Raw genomic sequence first — 21,665 nt, forward strand, 5'->3', positions numbered from 1 at the left:
GTTCGTCGCATAATCACAGATGCTTCTGTTAAAGGCAATGACAATATTCATTGATTTAAAGGTATAATTCAGGTAACGTATCAACTTCCTTATTTATAACTTATGAACATATTTCATAGCCATACTCCATAGCCTTTGGAAAAGTACTTATAAATGCATGCAAAATGCGCTACTTACTCGCCTTAGGGCGAAAACCTGTTTACTTGTTTAATACATTAACATTAGCGGTCATTTTCGGAATTTTTTATATATTAATCATCAGCAGTAAACTATCTCTCTCTCATCAAATTTAATTTGATATGGGGAAACGGGATAGATTGACCAGACTACAGTTATTTCTGGCTTTTAATGGAAACATAAAATACTCTAATATCAAACAATCATTCTGAAGTCAAACGTTGACAGTGACGAACTGCATCTTTCAATTTGTAAACGAGATCCTGCAACTCCTGGCCATTACAAGTGAAGTACACTCGCTCAATCCCTTTACTTCCCGAATCTTCATCAAACTTACTCGTTACCAGAGCTATCCGAAAGATGGGTCCCTCGGAATGATCCAAATTACTCGCCTAAAAAGCAAGTATCGCGTGGCAGGCACTTAACAACAACTCCACCTCGTACCTTGACTATGTAATCGATTTTCCACTCGGCATCGACAATGTGCGGCGGATGACTGCCAATTTTACCCAAGGCGACCTGCAAATCTCTCTTGTTGCGATCGTACAGTTCGGAGAATACCGCCGCTCGGCCGGTGCTAAAGTTACAATCGATCAAAAACGACCTCACCTCCTCTTTGGTCAGATCGTGACGACCGAATTCTGCGCTGATCGTCATCAAAATCGCGTGAGCCTCTTTGATTAGATCGGGTTTCGAGTTGTAAAGGACGCTCAGATCTAGAACAAGAAGGCAATCGCTGCACAGCATCCGAAAAGGAGGTCTTACTCTCTGGTTTTCCGGTTAATGTGGAGAAGTTGTGTTCGAGTAGCTGTTTGAAGAGATCGTCTTTTATGGGGGAAGTTCCGATAAATTTTACGCGATTTTTTAATTCTTCGGTTATATTCATTTTTATTTCTAACCTAAAAACCATTCAAATTCAGTGACAGTCAGCTGATCGCAAACTTTGCTGTTTTCTTTTAAGGTTATTTGAACTATTCCAGTGGCGTGGCGTTGATCTTTCAAAATTACATGCCATTTTGATCACAATAATCTCGAATAGAAATAATGTAATTGTTATATAGGGCGAATTCATGTTAACAACAAAATATGTGGAAATCAATTAATCGCAACTCAGATAGATTCTAAACCGAAGAGTTTCTGTTAGCCGGATCTCGCCCTCATGATAGGTAACTCTTCGCTTGTCCGGGGTATCCGAGCCTACAGTTGAGATTTGAGAACAGTCCCGGGATTAGGTGTCGTAACAAATGTGGTTACCCTTATTTACCACCCCCGTGACTGTCTCTTCATGGCGAAAAGTGTTAGTTTACAAACAAGTTCATACACACATCAAACTTAAGAAAAAAAATTCATAAGGCACGAAGTGCAAAAAGAGAAGTATACTGATGGATACTCGTACATAACGCCTAAAATGTTCGGCGTTCCTGATGCCCTTCTTAAAAATCGTTGTATAAATGCATGTTCTCCGGACATAGATTACCATTTTTCCATTGTTTCGATTTTGAAATTCTGTCAATGTTCTGCAAATTCTAGGTTCCTCAAACTCTTCGGGTGCATTGACATTTGACTTAAATCTTCACATTCAGTTGCTACTCGTATCACAAACTTGAAATTGAAAACTTGGTGCTCGGCTCCTCGGGCGGGTATCTGGCCCCTCGTTCGGAGTATGCTATGGTTGCAAGAAGTGTCTTCCAAGAGTCAATATAACAATAGAAATATATCTTTATTACGATATAAACAAAAAAAAAGATGTAAACAGAAGAAGGGTAGAAAGAAAGATTAATAACACACAGCTTTTTCCTCGCCTTAACAAACAATTATAGACTGTTAAGCTGTTTTAATTATAATTACCTACATTACTTTGTTGCCTATCACATTTGACACAATTATACTATGGGATTTTTACTATCGACGCTCTGTTCCAGACTGTTTTCTACAGAACTATTATCTCTACTTTGTAACTGCTGCTTCCACATGGCGGCGTAGACGCCTTCTTGTCCCACCAAATTCAAGTGCCTAAAAAAAGTTGAAAGAGAAATGCACAGTGGGAGGTATACGTACGTTCCCCTCTCCACAATTTCGCCTTCTTTTAACACGAGAATTTCGTCGGCGTGGATTATGGTGGACAGACGATGTGCCACTATGATGGTGGTGCGATTCGTACACACCTCGCTTAAGGCTCCCTAAATGTGCGCGGTTAATATATGTTCGTGACAGTCCTTCGTCGTACCTGTATGTTACGTTCAGTCTGTGTATCTAAAGCGCTCGTCGCCTCGTCTAAGAGGACAATGATGGGCGCCTTAAGGAGGGTCCGCGCGATGGCCACCCTCTGCTTTTCGCCCCCGCTCAGTCGTAGCCCTCGCTCGCCCACCTCGGTGTCATAGCCGGATGGGAAGGTTTGGATTCTGTCATGAATATCTGCACCACGTGCCGCCTGCACAACCTCCGTGTCGGAGGCGCCGATTCGCCCATAGCTTATATTATACCTGGAACACATCGTTTTCAGCCATCGGGGGGTGGGGTGGGGGCGTACTTAATAGTGTTATTAAACAGAACAGTATCTTGAGGTACAACACCGATGGCCCTTCGGAGCGACTCCTGCGTTACAGTTTTAACATTCTGATCGTCGACTATAATCGATCCGGTGTCCACGTCGTAAAATCTAAATAAAAGTCTTATTATCGTACTTTTCCCGCTTCCCGAAGGCCCCACCTTAAAGCCGAACAAAATTAAAACAATCCCAAAGTCGCGAGTATACCCACCAGCGCCACGGTTTTCCCAGGCGGCACGGAAAAGGTTATGTTTTTCAAAATTACACGCTCGGGAAGATACCCGAAGCTGACGTTGCGAAATTCGACGCCGCCGCGCTTCATGGCTATGGGGAGGGCGCCGGGCGCGTCGATCACCTCCTGCTCCTCGCGAAGCAGGTCGAACATGTTCTCCATGTCGACGAAATTCTTTTGGATCGCCCTGAAAAGGACTCTCGGAATTAGCACACGAAGGGATAATACACTAATTTAAGAAACGACGGACGTATTTCCGCTATTTTCCGGTGTTCGTTCGGCGGCCTCCATGGATTGGCTGGATCTGTCACAGTGCGTCGGGGAAGGGGTGGATGAGTTGCTGAATCACGAAGTCGTATTTCCTGGTTTAAAATGTGTGCTGTTTTTTTTGGAGTCACTCTTTGAAAGAAATTGTGAGAAAAGGTTAGTTTTACCACCTTAGTCAAAAGACGTCCTAATACATTAGAAAGAAAAAAGTCTATTATATTCTCCTTATCATCTAGGAAACTGCTCTCCTGATTCGCTAGCTGAAAGAGGATTGAAGCAAGACATTAAGAAGACCTCTTCGCGTATGCGGTTGCCCTAAACAAAACATGACATGAAAAAATGACTGCGCATGCGCAGAAATACTTCATTCGAAAATTAGTTCAATACTCCTATTGTACTAACCGGTAGTAAGTGCCGAACCAGTTCAGCGGAACGTAAAGCTGTATGATGTAGCTCGAGAACAGCACATAATCGCCGACGGTTAGGCTGTGATCGTCGACGACCAGGTGAACGCAAAGCAAGCTACCGGCGAGGAGGCCGCCGCAAATTATGATATTCTGTAGAGTGTTTAGGATGTTCAACGTAATGGCGGCCTTAAACTCTTCCTCCTGAAACGCAAGTCAATGACGAGGCGAGTTCGACCTGTCGCGTTGCAAACCTGGTACTTGAGGACGACGTCGCGGAAAGCGTCCACCTCGTACTGTTCCGCGCCGTAGTACTTCACCGTCTCGAAATTGAGCAGCGAGTCGACGCTACGCGCTCGCGTGGCGTTGTCGGCGAGATTCATGCGTCTTTGGAACTTGGTGCGCCACTCCGTTACGGCAATTGTAACAACTGCAAGTCGAAACGGTTGGCGAACGCAACGACTCACTCGTGCTACTTACCGATGTAAAGTAGCATCGTGGAGAATACGATTAAACCGAACCATCCATTGAAAACGCTTACAAAGTAAATTACGGCGACGATAATATCAACAATTGTTGGTGTAATGGAAAAGATGATGTAGTTAAGTAGGTTGTTTATGCTGTCAGTGCCGCGGTCCATCACCCTCAACACCTCGCCAGTCTTTCTGCTTAGATGCCAACGTAATGATAAGCTGTGGAGGTGTTTAAACAATTCCACCTTAAAGAGACATTTTTTTTAATCTACATTTAGTTGTGTAAAGTTTTTAAAAATGATTACACCATTTTCTAATATTTTTTTTATACACAAACAATTAAGCAATTTATAAATTTTTGAAAATTTCAAAAAATCGAAAAAATCTCATTTCTGAGCTGAATTGGTTCAAAATACCTTTCAAATTTAACTAACTCTAAAAAATATGTATAAACACTGATACATAATAATTTTCATTTTTGTTTAATTTTGAAAATAAGTACATATAAACAATTTAAAAAAAAATTAATAAACCTCATTTTTAGTCGAATGATTCCAATGAATTCAATCAATCATAAAAATTAAAAAAAGTCTGACACAAAATACTTAAAACACATAAACAAAAATAAAAAAACATTATTATTAAGTTTTTGACAGTTTCAAAAAATGAATACATTTCATTTTTTAATCAAAATTGGTTTAGTGTGAATGAATTCATCAACTTTTAACAACTGTAAAAAATATACCGTCGGACACATACTAGAAATTTTAAATTTTTTTATTTCCAAAAAATTTTAAACTCGTCTGAGCCTATAGTGCACACTGTACTTTTTTAATCATTTGAAACTCGAGTGGAGACTTGTGTATTTTCTAGCACACATTGCACCTTTTCTTAAATACTGTCTAATAAGTAATACACATAAAAATAATTAAGCATTTTTTAAGTTTTTGAAAGTTTCAAAAAATTAATAAATCTCTTTTTTTTAATCGAATTTGTTAGGTCCAATATCAACTCGTAAAAAAATATAAACGGTCTGACCACTGCGGTCGGAACCAGGGCCGGACTGGCCCAGGCCGCTAGGCCGCTCGAGCGGCTAGAGCTCCGCGCCAGCGGGGACCCTGGACGGGGCCCTCGTGGAACCGCGAAGCGTAGCGTCCGTCGCGGGTCCCCGCTAAGTCAGTCAATTTTTGAAGCATTAATGTTTGTAAATGTATTGTTTAAATTTGGAGAAGGATAAATTAATTGATAAATTTGCCAATACGTCATTGGGATTACAGCGCCTTCTCCTTTAATTTAATGTTCAACACTGTTCAGCAAGTTGTTTGAAATACAATTAAAAAAATCTGCATCTGCAGTCAAAAAATACAAGAGTGCTACGTCAATCTGATACATGATCTTAAATATTGCTCTCTTAAGGTTAAAAAACGCGAGAAGGTAAAGAATTTGTAGGAATACGCTTAAATGCTCTCCTGATAAACATGTCAGTGGTCATATAAGGCCGAACCTGGACCGTTCAAGGTTACCCGCCACCTAGTTGTGACTTTTGACAGTTGGTCAAGGTTAAATTCAAAGGTTATATGCCATGTGACTTTGAGCTTGGAAAGTAGGGCATTCGTTTTCAAGGTCGTCAGAGAGCAATGACCCAAATTTTATCTTATATTTTAATCCAAGGTTACCAACGATCAACGACTTCATTGGCGGTGTCACACTTTACTCCCAGGGTCATTGAAAGGTAATTTAGTTTTGTAACGTCATATTTTATTTTCAATGTCATTACAGGTCAATTTTGTGTGGCATTGTCTTCAAGGTCATCAGAAATCAATTACCTCCAATTTTTTGTCACATTTTATTTTCAAGCGGACCAGAAACCAATGTTTTATCTTTAGTAAAAGAAAGGCGCCGGCTGAATTATACATGTATGTACATAGAGGCTCTGTGTCCTAATAATGTCCTTGAACTCACGTGTGGTTTACTTACAGATCAAATGGGGACATTGATAATGGACGACCTTGAAAGTAAAACAAAAATGTGGCCATTGACATTGGATGACCTTTGAAATCAAAATCGACACAAGGAAAAATGAAGGCATTGGCTAAGGTGGCCCTGAAAGCAAAGTTTTCTACCTCAACAAATGGAACAATTGACCTTGAAAATGAACTAAGATACGACAAAAATGGGGTCATTGAACTTTGAGAACCTTGAAAATGAAATATTAAAATAAGTCATTGACATTTAATGAGCTTAGGAGTAGAATGCGGCAACCTTGAAATTTAACACCACAAAAATAGGGACATTGACTTAAAAAATGACAATACAAAAATGGGGTCATAGACCTTTAATGATCTTGTGAGTAAAAAGTGACACTGCAAAAAATTGCTTAATCATTTTTGGCAGCGCCATCTACATTGTAGATTAATACTTACCTCAATTTCCCTAGTAGTATACTGCTGAATACGAATCCACAAAAACGAGCGTAAGTTGTTTAAAAGTCCCATTCCCCCCGTACCGCCCCCCTGTAAAAACTTAAAAGCCACATAAATTAAAATCCAATCCCAACGAAACCTGATAGGCGTAATCGTCATACTATCAACTGAAAATCGCCAAGTTAGTTTTCCAAATTTCTACAGTTGGCCGCTCACCGATTAATTTATTATAAATGGGAACGTATAGATTAATCGCCCTGCCCGCCGCCAGTAGAATGATGCAGATGATGACGCGTAGCTGAAGGCAGAGATCCTTTTTCGGCCACAGAAACGGCGCCAAGGTGCGCAGTTTGTGCCAAGCGTTCCTCCATGTCGACGCGTTCTCGCTTTGGCCCTGAAAAATTAATTAATTAATTAATGCTCTCTTTCGCGTGAGACACCTCGAAATTTAGTTTCACTTTTAATTTGACGATGTGAACTTTGTCGGTTTTTCCGGCAATCGGTACCCATCGACCTTTGTCATTTAGGGACATTGTGACGGGTGCACTGGGTGAAATTTTGACATAATTAATCTCAATTTGGAACTACTGAGAGTATGATCAAGATAGTTCCAATCAACCTCACATCTGAAACTAGGAATTTGCCAAAGGTGGGGAAAGTCGTCAAGAAATAAAAGACAAGGAAGATCGGAAAACCACCAAGGACAAGGAAATCTGGAACTACCACGAAGATAAATGACCCAAGTAGTTCATTCATTTGACCTTCTTCTGGGTCACCAAGGTCATTGAGAAACAAAAGGTAAACGAAAAAGAGGAAAAAAATACTCACCATGAGCGGAATGTTCATATTCGAACGGTCCACTCCCAAATAACTCGGCGGCTTGATGGCAGGCGCCTTCAATCCCAGCACGAAAATCACAAGGCAAGATATGTAACGAAGAACGAAGAGCGCCATCTCGATTCGGTCGTTCGTACTACAAGCGGTTGTTAAGATTTGTGTCTTTCGCAAACCTCCTTACTCTTTCAGCTTGAACCACCACTCGTTCTGGCCCAAGTTGACGAAGGCGAGGTTCTCCGATATGAAGGTGCACGACCAGAAGAGGAGCAGCACGAGGCCGTGACCGCGAGGCGGCGTCGACGGTAGCAGGAAGTTCCTCTCCTTCTTCAGCACGAGCAGCGAGTACGGGTAAGCGAACAGCGTCATCACCAGGGAGAGTATCTGAAATCGAGACATTAAATTTTGTTATTCCTTAAAAAATCTTGGAAGACTGGAGATCCACCCCCCCCCCCACCCTTCCGTTTCCACAGGTTCGGCGGCCTAAAACTTGGGACCTTGGGAAAGTCACTGGAAATGTAACACTTTGCTAATTGAGACTGGGAAACTTGGGCGAATTGAGACGTTTGAGAGAGAAGGGGCTGAGGCTTGGGACTGTGGAGACTTTGGAGAAATTAAAGACTTAAGAGGTTCAAGTATCTCAAATTTCTCTCAAGATAAATTTTAAGTCTTGAGCGGCTTAAAAAACTTGAGGGGCCTTAGATCTGAGACTTCAAACCTAAGACTGGACATTGAGAGGTTTGGAATAACTTATGAGCCCTACCAGGCTTGACGGAGGGAGAGAAAATTTAAAAGACCTGAGACTTAAGACCTGAATCTTGAGAAAAAATTAGACTCAGTGGGAGCTGGTGCCACTTTAAGCTTTCTACTTATGGTGGTAGCACTTTGAAATTAATCAAAAGTGCCCTTGAAAATTTGCAATTTCCCCATCCCCCTCTAAATTAGACTTATATGTAGTGAATCACATTTGTGTAATTTCCGAGGCGAAAATCAAGTTTGGAACAAATGGCACACTTACCATGTAACCGTAGATCTGCTTGTCTCCCAAAATGGTCGCCTGCAAAACGAACTTCGTCACGTCGATCACCGGTATTAGAAGCGTGAAGAAGATCTGCACGCGGTAAAGCGACGATTTCGACAGCTCGCTCTGCGGCACCTCCGTGCCGTACTTCCTGTAGATCATTAGCTGAATAGTTCCCGCCAGCAGCAAGAATCCGCCGATGATCGACGAGGAAACCGTATCCATGAAGCACTTCGACGTGCCATGGTCAATCCAAACTTCGGACAAGGAGACGTTAGGCGGACAGTATAACATTCTCTTCGCGTATACGTCGAACACATGTGCATTAAATAATAGCTGATATCGTCGAGTACGTACTTAAAATTAATTGTTATCAGTTTGCGAATTTAAAATGAATTAAGTGATCCAGAAATTCATGAGTCATGCAATAACCTCACTGAATTCAACCGGTATCGGGGGAGCACTGGGGGCGTCTTTGGTATTACAACAATCCTAATAATGCGCAATGTTTTTCGTCAATATAAATAAACAATTATTTTTACTTTTTTGGCAATCAATTTCCTGGTCACGTTATAAACAAACAAGCAAGGACATTTGAACTACAACGTGCGAGTTGTCAAGAGTCAATGGAACTACCAGATCTACAAAACGTCTACTTCTTCGACTTTGATTACCAGAGGCGGGTCTAGGGGTTTAAAGGGTGGATGTGAACACCGGGAGATAAAATCTGATTGCAAGATTTTAAATACGGGAAGAAATCGGAGGTATCCATGGCGTGATGAACTTGGGGAAGCTGTGGTGGGAAATGGCAAATAAGAGAAACTTAAAAGGAAATTGATAAGCACTTCAGGAGAATTTTGGGGGTACGAACCGCACATTGTATACAAAACACTCAAGAAACTAAAAAGAAATGCATTAAATTCGTGATTCGGTCATCCAAGAATGTGTGCATGGTCGTTGGTTGTGGGTAAAGCCACCAAACGCCTTCAAGGAAATCCAAAGAGCGTTGAGAACTTTGAATTCACTTTTAGAGTCTTTTAAAGTGTTCAAGAAACTTCCTTGGGGAGCTTTAAATAGCTTTCATAGACATCTAAAAGTCTTTCAGAACTTTTAAAACTCGCAAACAGTTATTAACAACTTACAATCTCAATGAATCTTTAAAAAACTTCCTAAAGTAGTTAGAATTCTTGAGATTATCTCTTCTCTTTAAAAGCTGCTCGTGTAATTAGCCTTTGTGAGTTCTTAAGGGTTAAGAAGGTTCTCTAAAAGCTTCTTAAAGTTTTTTTTTACAAGCTTGAACAGTATCAAACGCACTCAGTCTTCTAAATACTTTAAAGTCCTTAAGAGGGTCTTACTGTTTAGTAGAATCCAAAACAATTCGTACTTTTCAAAGGGCTGTAACTTTTGAACTAGTAGCCCAATCGTGGAACTGTTTGAAATTGTGGCTTCTACAGGCCACATTCGATAAGAAAAATTTTATTCCGGGTCGATCTGAGACAATTTTTTTTACAGCCTCAAAAAAAGGCAGTGTATAACCTTCCTTTTTTACCAAAAATCGACTACACCAAAATTTATCGGGAAAACACTTTTTCTTATTAATTTTGGTGCGTAGAATTCAAAACAATTCGTACTTTTTCGATTAGACTTCTCAATCAAAAGTTATAGACTAAACAAATTTCGAAAGAATATTCAAAGGGCTGTAACTTTTGAACTAGTAGCCCAATCTCGGAAATGTTTGAAATTGTGGCTTCTACAGGCCACATTCGATAAGAAAAATTTTATTCCGGGTCGATCTGAGACAATTTTTTTTACAGCCTCAAAAAAAGGCAGTGTATAATCTTCCTTTTTTTACCAAAAATCGACTACACTACATTTCTCGGGAAAACACTTTTTCTTCTTGGACCTTCGTCTTCGTGACACCAGCTTCACACCTTTCACTCAAGGCTTCCTCGCTCTTTACTTCTCCCCTTTCCCTCCCTGCTTTCCCTGTCCCTAACTCTCAGGCTCTTCGCGCCTCCTTCACATCCCGATCCACCGCCACCTCCCCTCAACTATATCATATGTCTCCCATCAATTCCTATGCGTCTCTTCATGTGTTCAATCCCCTACCACGCTTTATTCACGCATATAGCAAATCCGAAAAAGCCAAAGAAATGGAGGAAGTTCGTAGAATCTCAAAAATCTGAAGGGTTTTATAGTATATTAAGTATGGAGAACGGTAAGGGATTTTTACCGTTCGAAGACAATTGTTTGGAGGAGGAGCGGAGCTTTCTTTCGTGAATGTCCTACAAAACAGTACCTAGGAAACTACTGAGCAGCCGAAACTGCAATGGGGGAAAGAGATGTTCCAACTCAAAAAGGATTATGTGCAACCTTTATTTTTTAACAGTAAACTGTAGTAAGTTGTCAGTCCAGAGGCGATGGTGAAAAAGAATGAGGAGGAGGTGCAAAATGAGGCATAATTGGAGAACGAAGCGTGAAGAATACATGAAAGAAACCTGAAGAAAGCGGAGTAAGATGTGCAGAGGACTAGGATAGGTGGGTAAGCGTATCGGAAACGTGAGGCAGGGTTAAGGGATCATACAGGGTACGTAATGTGTGTGAAGAGGCATGAAGAGAGTGCAAAAAAAGTAAAGAAGACGGGTTCAGTTTTAAATTTACATTCATTTAATAGTTCGTTGTAGTTGGTTTTGTTGTTAACGTTTTCCTTCCTTAGTTTTTCTTTTCCGCTGGAGGTCACCCGAATGTACCTTTCTGTGTATTGACCTTCCTTAATTTTGCACGTGCGCGTTACTTTTCCATTAGATATTTTGCGCTCGTGGTGATTACTTCTACAATTTTAATACGCCATTACTTTACTTGACTTATGTCTACCTGAGAAGAGTTTTTCTCTCTTTCTGGTGTGGTGGTGTAATGCTCCATCGAATACGCTTTTGCGGATATATATTTGTATGTACAAATGTATAGCGCAGCATTGCTTTAACGCTGTATATTTTTTAGGGCTTTGTCTTCTGTCCATCTTTCTTCTTTTTTTTTCTAGTTCTAGAATATTTCGACCTACATCTTTTGCACTTTTGATAAATACAAAGAATCTGGATGACATCGCATTTTTACATGGAACCGCTATTTTGAGTTTCGAGTTTAGAAGACATAGCGTGATATTTGTGCCAGTGCCCTACATCGAAATTATTTAGTGAAGACCTTGCTGGTGTTAATTTATTTACATTTCAAATCCTCCATCTCCTCACCATGTTGCTAATTCCCCTTCACATTTTGCCTTGTGTCTCCTTTATGCTTCCATCTCATTTACCCTTTTTCCGTTTGCTACAGGCGTTTATCCCTCTTTTTTCCCTTTCCACCTCTACCACACGCTACATTAGGTCCGAAAAAGTCGAAGGAACCGGAGTAGTCGATAGAATCTAAAGATTTTCAGCAGATAGACGAATCAGGAGAAGCTCTAGATGGACCTAGAAAGTTTGATTTCTAAAAAGATGTTAAAAAAGCTTGAAAAATAGGATCCAAAAGTTAGATTGCCCTGGAAAGTATCTACAAGAGTATGGCAAGCGCTTGAAAAACTGAAAACGGTTCTTTCGAGAGCTTTCTGTACTCTTGAAAGTAATTCTCGAGAGAAGATACAAAGTTGTCTCTTCTCCTACGTTTGTAATTGAAGTAGGGACCAGATTATTCAACTCAACAATATGCTCAATTTTATTTCCTTAACTGTAGGAACGTGTTAGTAAGAAGTGGTTAGTCTTCCTTTTCATCCGGCCCGACCTCGTCCGTTTGTAGCTGTTGCTGCCACATCATGTTGTACACACCGTCCTGTTGCATTAGGGACTCGTGACTAAAAAACGTAACACTATCACTGGTAGTCTTGTTTAACCGAACTTACGTTCCCCGTTCGATAATCTCCCCATTTTTCAGCACGAGTATCTCATCGGCGTGGACGATTGTGGACAGTCGATGCGCGACAATCACCGTAGTTCGGTTGTGGCAAACCCGCTTTAAGGCGTTCTGAATATTCCTCTCCGACTGGGTGTCTAAGGCGCTCGTCGCCTCGTCCAGGACGACGATCTGCGGCGCCTTCAGCAGCGTTCTGGCGATCGCGACGCGTTGCTTTTCGCCGCCGCTCAGCCTCAAACCGCGTTCGCCGACTTTCGTCTGGTACCCCTTTGGCAGTTTGAGGATGATGCGATGGATATCCGCCTGAAGGGCCGCGTCCATTATCTCGCGTTCCGTCGCGCCCCGCCTGCCGTACAGGATGTTGTACTTTATCGTGCTGTTGAAGAGAACGGTGTCTTGGGGTACGACGCCTATGGCTCTACGCAAAGATCTCGTAGTTACGTCACTGACGTTTTGCCCGTCGATCAAAATTGAGCCGCGCGTAACGTCGTAGAAACGAAACAGTAGCCTGATGATGGTGCTCTTTCCACTGCCCGACGGGCCAACCTGGAAAAAGTCTTTGCGATCGCGCGCGAATTTGGGGCTACTCACCAACGCGGTGGTTTTAGTGGGGCGAACGCTAAAGGAAATATTCTTCAACACTTCACGGTGGGGATCGTATCCAAAGTACACGTTCTTAAATTCGATGTCTCCGCTCACCACGTTAAGCTCGGTCGCACCTTTCTTGTTGACAATTTCGACTTCCTCGTGCAGGAGGTCGAGCATGTTCTCCAAGTCGACTATAGCATTCTGTATCGTTCTACAAAAGGCGAGGGTAACCAAGATCGTACACCAAACCAGCCCTTACATGTAATATTTTCCAAACGAATTTAGAGGCACGCAGAGCTGGAGGACGTAAGTCGAGAATAAAACGTAATCTCCTGCAGTTAACTGGTACTTAACGGCGACGAGGTACGCGCATAGTAAACTGCCCACTAACAGACCGACGTTTACGATGACGTTTTGCAACGTCTTTAAGCCGTTCAGTGTAACATTAACCTTCCACTCTTCCCCCTGAAGAATAGAGAACTCAATCTGCAAACTGACCCGAGGAGTTTCACACCTGAAATTTGGTGATGGTCTCCCGAAAAGCCTCCACTTCGTAATCCTCATTTCCGTAGTATTTCACCGTTTCAAAGTTCAACAAGGAGTCGACACTTTGAGCTCGCGTCGCATTGTCAGCAAGATTCATTCGTCTCTTGTATTTGGTGCGGAGCTCGGTGATGGCGACGGTGGCAACTAAAAAACGCAAAGTACAGGTGGCACCCTTTCGAAAACGTACCGAAATAAATGAGCATCGTGAACAGTATTATCAATCCGAACAGAATATTGAACGTGATCGCAAAGAAGAAGATGGCGATCACTATATCGACGATGGTTGGGAGGATGACGAAGACCAAGTAATTCATCAAATTGTTGATGCTCTCCGTGCCGCGATCCATTAATCTCAGCACCTCGCCGGTTTTCCGACCGAAATGCCAACGCAGGGATAGATCGTGTAAGTGGGCGAGTAGTGCGATCTGAAACAGTGTATAAGATGGAGAGCGTACCGACTCGACCCACCCTGATATTTCGCGTGGTGTACTGTTGGACTCGTAACCAACACATCGATCGAATATTATTCAAAATTCCCATGCCGTCCGTTCCGCCACCTTGAAGCGATTTCAACACCACGTAAACCACGATAAGATCCACGCGAAATTCCGGACGGCCCGCCTGCAAACTGTCGACTGCAACCAAAGTGTCAGCAGTTGACATCGGACCGACTCACACTAACCGACTCGTTTATTGAAGATCGGCACGTAGATGTTGACCAGCCTCCCCAACGCCAGCAAAACGACGCACAGTACCGCCTGCGTTTTCAGCCGCAGATTCCTTCTCGGCCAAAAATGCGGGGCAATCTTCCCAAACTTCTTGGCGACATAAACCCACGGCGATTTCTAAAGCGCAACGAGTTCAGTTCGATCCTTCGAGAAACTTTGATACCTGTTGTTTGCTGATGCGCACCCTGGGAGGAGGAGAATCCGCGGCCCTGTTGAGACGCGGCACCGTTAAGGTCAACGTGATCATGGCCAGGCAGCACACGTAGCGTACGACGAAGATGACCACATCACTTATCTCGTACGTTCTGAAACAAAGACAGCGTTTAGTATTTCTATCACACTCAAAAGTAAAATGGGAATTTATAAATTTAGCACCACTTTATAAGGTACCTTCTAGCCACTAACGCCTTAGTTATGAGTTTTTAGGTTTCGTATTCGTATTCCGTTGCGTAATGACTTTGTCGCATTTAAGTTCTAGTCACTACATTTCGTCACTAACTAAAGTAAGGCCCCAAATCAATCGAAAGAATACTCATCTACCCTTCTGTGCGAATTAACTTTGTCTTTAATTTATAAACCATTTATCTATGGTGGTATTATGACCACTTTATTTCATTTCATTTCATTTAGTTATTCGTTGTTGCTTTACCTTATAGTAGGTGGCAACACCATGTCCCTAATACATACAAACAATATACTTAGCACAAATACGAAAATTACAAAATGTATAACATATTAAAACAAACCGACACATTTAAAAAACACATTAAGATACATTCTAAAATTGTGACGAACATAAATAAATATTTTAAAAGGTTTCAAATGTTTAAGTATTCATTTAGGTGATAGTACGCTTTTTCTACTAGAAATTGTTTTAATGCAAATCTAAATTTTTTGTAGGTTTTAATGGCCTTCATATTTGGCGGTAGTGCATTAAAAATTTGACACGTTCGAAACGTTAAATATTTTTGAAACAATGATGATCTGTGTTTGCCAGGGTTTAAGTACATCTTCTGTCGAGTGTTGTAAACATGTTCAGGATTTAAAAAAAACGATTTCTTTCTAAACCCTAAGCAACATATCTCCAGAATGTAGGTGTCTATTACCGTCAATATCCTTAATTCTTTGAAAATCGGTCTGCACGACGTATTGAAAGGTAAAGAGCATATAATTCTAATAGCGCGTTTTTGCAGAACAAGTATGCGCTGAACGTGAGTACTGCCACCCCAAGTACATATATTGTACCGAATATGAGAGTGAAAGTTGGCATGGTACAAAGTCAGTAACGTTGATTTGTTGCATAGCTTCTTAAGAACGCTTAAAGAATAGCAACAGTTTCTAAGTGATTTGCAGACAGTGTCAATGTGAGCAAACCAACCCAAGTCAGAACTTACAGTAAGCCCAAGCATTTTGGTTGTCTTACAGCACGTGAATTCATTTAAATCATATTTTTTTAGCCAAACGGAATCACAGTAGTTTTGGCAGCGTTAAGTATGATATTATTGTTGCTGCACCATGTGCTTAATTTATCTAGCGTGAGCTTTATTTGCAATTTCAAAGACATTATACAACGTGATTTAATTAATATATTGGTGTCATCAGCATATGATAATAATAATAATAATAATAATAGAGATTTATTGCCCAACAGAACAGACCTTCCAATTACAGGACAATACATAATAGTTAACGCGCAATGATTTAATGTAATAAGAAAAAAAAGAAAAAGAAATGTAATAAATGTAGAATCGCCATCATCGCCCTCTTTCAGATACGAAACCAGGTCATTGCTGTAAAGAATAAATAGCGTCGGACCGAGAATTGAGCCTTGAGGAACTCCTGTTAAAATGGGCTTAGACAAACCACGCTGACCCTGAGGTAATTCAACGAATTGCGTGCTATCTCTCTCTAAGATAGGATTCAAACAAATTGAGAGTAGTACCTCGAATGCCGCATTGAAACATTTTGCTAATTAATTTCTTGTGGTCAACAGTATCAAAAGCAGCCGAAAAGTCAATAAATAAACCCACAGTTAAAAGACGCTTGTCAACTGCAGAAACCGCTTCTGCAATATATTGACATAAAGCTGTATTAGTCGATCTGCCTCTCATAAAGCCATGTTCTTTGTGCTAAAATAATAACGATACGGGTACTCGTTATCCGATCACTGAGACGTGGTTACACAGCGAACATCCGAATGAAAATATAGCAATACCTAATTATGAATTTATAAGAGCCGATAGACCAACACGAGGAGGAGGTTTAGGTTTTTACATTCGAAAAGGTTTCAGAACTACACTGTTATACAAAACTGTTGACTATACAATTGGACTTGAACAACTCTGGATTAAGCTTATTTTGGGAGAGTTATCTGTTGGAGTGGGTGTATGTTATAGACCACCGTCAGTAAATGTTGCTAACTGTTTAAGTGAACTAAGTGATGTTATAGAGGACATCTACCTCAGGGTAGACTGCATAATTTTAATGGGGGATTTAAATATTAATCTTCTAGTTGAATCGTTGGACCGTGATAAATTAGGTGAACTTTTTGATAACTTTAATTTGTGTCAAATAATAAATGAGCCCACAAGGATTACTGAAGATAGTGCAACTCTGATAGATATACTCTGCGTTAGGGATTCATTAAAAGACAAAGTGAGTGATGCTAATACAAATGATTTAGGTACTATTACAGACCACATGATGATAGCAGCGAAATTGAAAATTTTGTTACATTTACAAAACAATACGAAAAGGTATTATAGAAATTATGGCGGTATAAATATAGACTCCTTTAACGAAGACGTTAATTTAATTGATTGGGCATCGGTAGCAAATGAAAATGAAGTAGACAGTATGATTAATAGATTTAATGAAAATGTACTTTGTTTATTTAATTGCCATGCTCCAATAATACCTGTTCGTAGTAAAAAATCTTTACCATATGTTACTTATACAATAAGGAAGATGATAAAGTTAAAGCAAAAAGCACATAAAAAGTATTTAGTGACTAAAAGTGTAAACGATAGAAAATGGTATGTTGAATTGAGAAATTATGTAAATCAAGCAGTGAGAAGGGAAAAAGATGCTTATATACGAATGATAACTGATAAAAATAAACATAATTCAAAACAGTTATGGCATACCCTTAAGAATCTTGGTGTCCTTAAACATAAATCTAATATTGAGCCATTTATTTTGCCAGAGAATACCACTACCGATGACATTAATCAATACTTTATTAACATATCTTATAACGTAGGGGTTGATAGTACCTTGATTGATTATTATAATTCAAACCGACGAAAAGATAATTTAGAATTTCAAATAAGAGGTATGAGTCTGGAGGAGCTACGTAACATTTTTAAGTCAATAAAATCCAAAGCTATGGGTGTTGATGGAATCTCTATTAAAATGCTTAATCTTCTCATGCCCTCTATCGAAGTAACATTATTACATATTATAAACACATCATTTCAGTCAAACACATTTCCGCAGATGTGGAAGTCATCGATTATTGTACCTATTCCGAAAGTTCCAAATCCATCTCAATTTTCGCAATTACGTCCTCTTCGCATTCTTCCTGTATTAGAGAGAGAGAGAGAGAGAGCATTTATTTCAACCACGAATGTGGTGTAACTGTCACACAATAACAACATAAATAAAAAACACAATAAAGTACAATAAATAATATAAATATATCTATAAAAAAGAAATGTAAATAGGTATATATATTAAAATTTATTTATATTTTTTTTTTTTTTAAAATATGACTAGCATTTTTGATATTCGTAAAGAAATCATCCAGTGTGTATAGCACCATTGATTGAAGAATTTTTCTAATTTGGTTTTTAAAAGGAGCCAACATTGTAATACATTTGACATGTGCCGGAAGGACATTATAAAATCTCACCCCCATCTGTAGGTAGGACGAGTTATGCACCTTACTTTTTGAGCTCATTATAGAAAAGTTATTTTTCGTTCTCGTATTATATGAGTGGTTATCACAATTTAATGAAAATAATTTTTTGTTTTTGAACACGAAACATAAACATTCAAGCACATATAATGAATAGACGGTTGCAATCTGAAAGTTTTTAAAATACGGTTTGCAGGATTCCCGTTTCTGTAGCGAAAACATTACCCTGATTGCTCTTTTTTGAACCTTAAATATGCTAGCAATTCTATAACTATAAAGCATTCGCACCTTAGTATGCAGTATGGGGTCTTATGGACTATATCCCTCCTTTACTAATTTGCGTTATTCTTCAATAACGCTATCCTTATTCCTTACCGCAATGATGCCAAACTTATATATAATTGAATTTAAGCTTTAAAACAAAATATAACGTCAAATCTTCTTGTATTGTCATTACGTGTGTGGTTCGTTTTTGTCTTTCGTATTTAACACATTTTATTGTCTCATTGCTTTAAAAATCGTTCTTTTAAGAACGCCTCCATCTCGTACTTTATATACAAGGTAACTTTGACTGTTCTTGTAGAACCGTTATTTGATTTCATCTTTTCAGAATATCCCATTAAATGGAAGCCGAAGCTGAAGCAGGATCTGCTAACGTGAAACGCCATAAAGGAGAGTGTTTTAGCCGGAAGGAGAAACACCTCATTATCAACGTGCTGAACTATTTCTTGGGAACGATGAACGTTACTGCAGCTGTGAAAGAAGCAAGTAAAGCTTTATGTTGTTCTGAACGGAGCATCTATGCCATTAAAAAGGAAGACGGAAACGAAGGCGTATCAAGCCCGAAAAAACGCAAGCAAAGAAAAGGGAAACAAAGCAATGATCGTCTTCATGTGTATGATGAAAATGTGCAATCAGTTATTCGACGTAAAGTGCATAACTTCTTCATTACAAATATTCCACCAACTATGAACAGCATCTTAGCTTCCGTAAATGACGATAACGATCTACCCAACTTTAAACGCACCACATTATTCAATCTCTTGAAAGATATGGGTTTTGAATTTAAGAAGGTTGGCCGCAAGAGTATCCTTATTGAACGGGATGATATTATACGATGGAGACATAAATACCTACGTCGCATCAGGAAGTTGAGAGAAGAAGGTGCTTAATCTTTTTATTATATTTAATTGCAAATTACATAATATTTATATTTTAGGTAAAAATATTGTGTATACGGATGAGTCATGGGTTAACATTGGTCATTCGGTGAGCAGGGCGTGGCATGACACCACCGTTGAAAGCAATCGTCAGGCATTCATCAAAGGACTCAGTACAGGTTTAAAATCACCCACTGGTCTAGGGCCTCGCTTTGCGTTAGCACATGCTGGTGGTGATAATGGTTTTATTCCGGGCGCGGAACTGACTTTTCTCTGCAAAAAGAACACTGCTGATGCACACAACGAAATGGATGCAGACACTTATGAAAAGTGGTTTTTTGAACAGCCTCTACCAAATGTGCCACCGAATTCAGTCATTGTTATTGACAATGCCTCGTACCACAGTAGAAAGTTGGAGAAGATACCAACAATGTCGTGGAGAAAAGAACACATAGATTGGCTTCGTGAGAAAAATGTACCGATTGAAGAAAATCCATTAAAACGAGACCTACTGGCTTCTGTTGCGCATGTTCGGCATCACTACGACAAAAATAAGCTGATGTTATTGCACAAGAAAAAGGTTACGAGATTCTCCGTTTACCTCCATACCATTGTGAATTAAATCCCATTGAAATGGTGTGGGCTCAAGTTAAACATCATATCAAAATGAATAACAAAACATTTAAAATAAAGGACATGGAAGAATTAATAAAAATGGGTTATTCACAAGTTACGGTTCAAAATTGGCAACATTATGTCAATCACGTGAAAACTATCGAAGATGGCATGTGGGCAGCAGATTATCTTCAAGATGATGTTGAAGAATTTATAATTCAAGTGTCGCAGTCATCTTCCGATGAATTTCAATTCGATTCCAGTGACTAATATGTATACTGTACATTTGTAAATTTTTGGGGACTTAATAAATACAAGCTGTTCTCGGCCACATTTGACAAACAATTACAACTTGTTATTAATTTACCTTTTTGACTTCTGAGGTTAGGTTAAAAAGTAATAAATAGTGTCTAAACTACCGTTTTACGGTGCAGTAATCGATCCTATAATAAGTTTGGCAAGCATGTACTGTTTCTCCATAAGCCCCATACTGCATACTAAGGTGCGAATGGTCTTATAGTAGCATTTCCCCATAATGAGATACCGTACCGCACCTTACTTTCAAATATTGAATAGTAGATTTGCAAACGGGTTTTATGGTCACATAAATTTTTACAACGGGACAATGCGAAAATCGATGAATGTAATTTTGCTCTCAGATGGTCAATGTGATCTTTCCAACTAAGTTCTGTGTCTATAATAACTCCTAAGAAGGTACAGGATTGACACCTTTCTAATTGAACTGACTGGTAACGCAGTGGAGCGATATCCAAACCCATATTTTTCTTATAAAGAAGAATTTTTGTTTTTTCCAAATTGAGCAAAAGTTTATTTGCATTAAACCAATTAATAAGAGTTGATAACCCACGTTTTAAATTAATTTCTAACTCTTCTTCAACACAAGCCACACTCACACTAGTGCCGTCTGCATATGTGGTGATATCACATGAAGATGGATCGAAGCAGTTAAATAGGTCATTAATAAAGATTATAAATAATATAGGACCAAGGATAGATCCTTGGGGTACACCATACTTGATTGGTTTTAATTCGGATGCAACTTCAATAATTTGTCCCGAGGAAGCAATTTGCTCAACTGCAACATATTGTGACCTATCACTAATAAAGGATCTCAATAAATTTAGCGTCACGCCTCTAATGCCATATGAGTATAGCTTGTCCAGTAACAAGTCATGATCAACCAGATCGAAAGCCTTCGACAAATCACAACTTATCGATGCTACAACCTTGCCATTATTATGCGCAGTGCGTATGTAGTGTAACATACTTTGTAAAGCTGTGGTAGTTGATTTATTTACTCTATAGCCATGTTGTGAACTATTAAACAATTTATGGGTTTCCAAAAAGGCAATTAATCTAACTTTTATGAGAGATTCTAGTATTTTCGATACGGAATTTAAGATCGAAATTGGTCTATAATTTTGTGGTTCTGATTTAGATTTTGATTTGTGAAGTGGGTTAATTTTTGCAATTTTACCATGGCTTGGAAAAGTCCCAGAAGAGAAAGAAAGGTTAATTACATTAGTAAATCAAAGGTTGATATATTTCATCAAACACTTCTTTATATATTTTTATAGGAATACCATCGTGACCGCAAGCTAACGTATTATTTAAATTATTTAGAATATTGAACAATTCAGTTTTTGTGACAGGCAGCAAATAGAAAGAATTTGGTGATGATGGGATAACTTTCGTAGTTTCGTATGTTGGAGGTATGTTTTTTCTACATTCATGCGCAACGGAAACAAAATAGTCACTGAAAATATTAGCAACGTGTTCAGAATTAATAATAACCTTGCCATTTTG

At 39.4% G+C, this 21,665-nt stretch overlaps 3 protein-coding genes across 4 annotated transcripts; all 3 read right to left on the reverse strand.

Annotated features, from left to right (window-relative positions):
* Positions 1-326: 326 nt before the first annotated feature.
* On the reverse strand, positions 327-1,117 carry LOC116161726 (COMM domain-containing protein 3-like). The gene is made up of 3 exons (XM_031475181.1): positions 943-1,117; positions 622-893; positions 327-569 (listed from the first exon to the last, which is right to left on the reverse strand). The coding sequence occupies exons 1-3, from the start codon at positions 1,085-1,087 to the stop codon at positions 381-383; spliced, it is 606 nt and encodes a 201-aa protein (XP_031331041.1). The 5' UTR covers positions 1,088-1,117; the 3' UTR covers positions 327-380.
* An 879-nt stretch (positions 1,118-1,996) lies between these two features.
* Positions 1,997-8,993, reverse strand: LOC116161355 (ATP-binding cassette sub-family B member 6, mitochondrial-like). The gene is made up of 13 exons (XM_031474684.1): positions 8,377-8,993; positions 7,543-7,742; positions 7,353-7,497; positions 6,741-6,918; positions 6,525-6,691; positions 4,109-4,346; positions 3,883-4,058; positions 3,627-3,832; positions 2,937-3,144; positions 2,708-2,886; positions 2,405-2,660; positions 2,236-2,357; positions 1,997-2,190 (listed from the first exon to the last, which is right to left on the reverse strand). The coding sequence occupies exons 1-13, from the start codon at positions 8,671-8,673 to the stop codon at positions 2,061-2,063; spliced, it is 2,502 nt and encodes an 833-aa protein (XP_031330544.1). The 5' UTR covers positions 8,674-8,993; the 3' UTR covers positions 1,997-2,060.
* A 3,067-nt stretch (positions 8,994-12,060) lies between these two features.
* On the reverse strand, positions 12,061-14,676 carry LOC116162469 (ATP-binding cassette sub-family B member 6, mitochondrial-like). 2 transcript variants are annotated; one of them, XM_031476089.1, is made up of 10 exons: positions 14,535-14,676; positions 14,308-14,449; positions 14,099-14,261; positions 13,885-14,051; positions 13,604-13,841; positions 13,385-13,560; positions 13,130-13,335; positions 12,874-13,081; positions 12,272-12,828; positions 12,061-12,223 (listed from the first exon to the last, which is right to left on the reverse strand). In XM_031476089.1, exons 2-10 carry the CDS (start codon positions 14,389-14,391, stop codon positions 12,127-12,129), a joined length of 1,896 nt encoding a protein of 631 aa, XP_031331949.1. In that variant the 5' UTR covers positions 14,392-14,449; positions 14,535-14,676; the 3' UTR covers positions 12,061-12,126. The 2 variants fall into 2 exon arrangements, with proteins under 2 accessions (XP_031331949.1, XP_031331950.1); XM_031476090.1 differs by lacking the exons at positions 14,308-14,449; positions 14,535-14,676 and having other exon boundaries at positions 14,103-14,163.
* Positions 14,677-21,665: the final 6,989 nt, after the last annotated feature.

Source organism: Photinus pyralis, unplaced genomic scaffold, assembly GCF_008802855.1.
Source record: "Photinus pyralis isolate 1611_PpyrPB1 unplaced genomic scaffold, Ppyr1.3 Ppyr1.4_LG10, whole genome shotgun sequence".
Lineage (NCBI taxonomy): Eukaryota > Metazoa > Arthropoda > Insecta > Coleoptera > Lampyridae > Photinus > Photinus pyralis.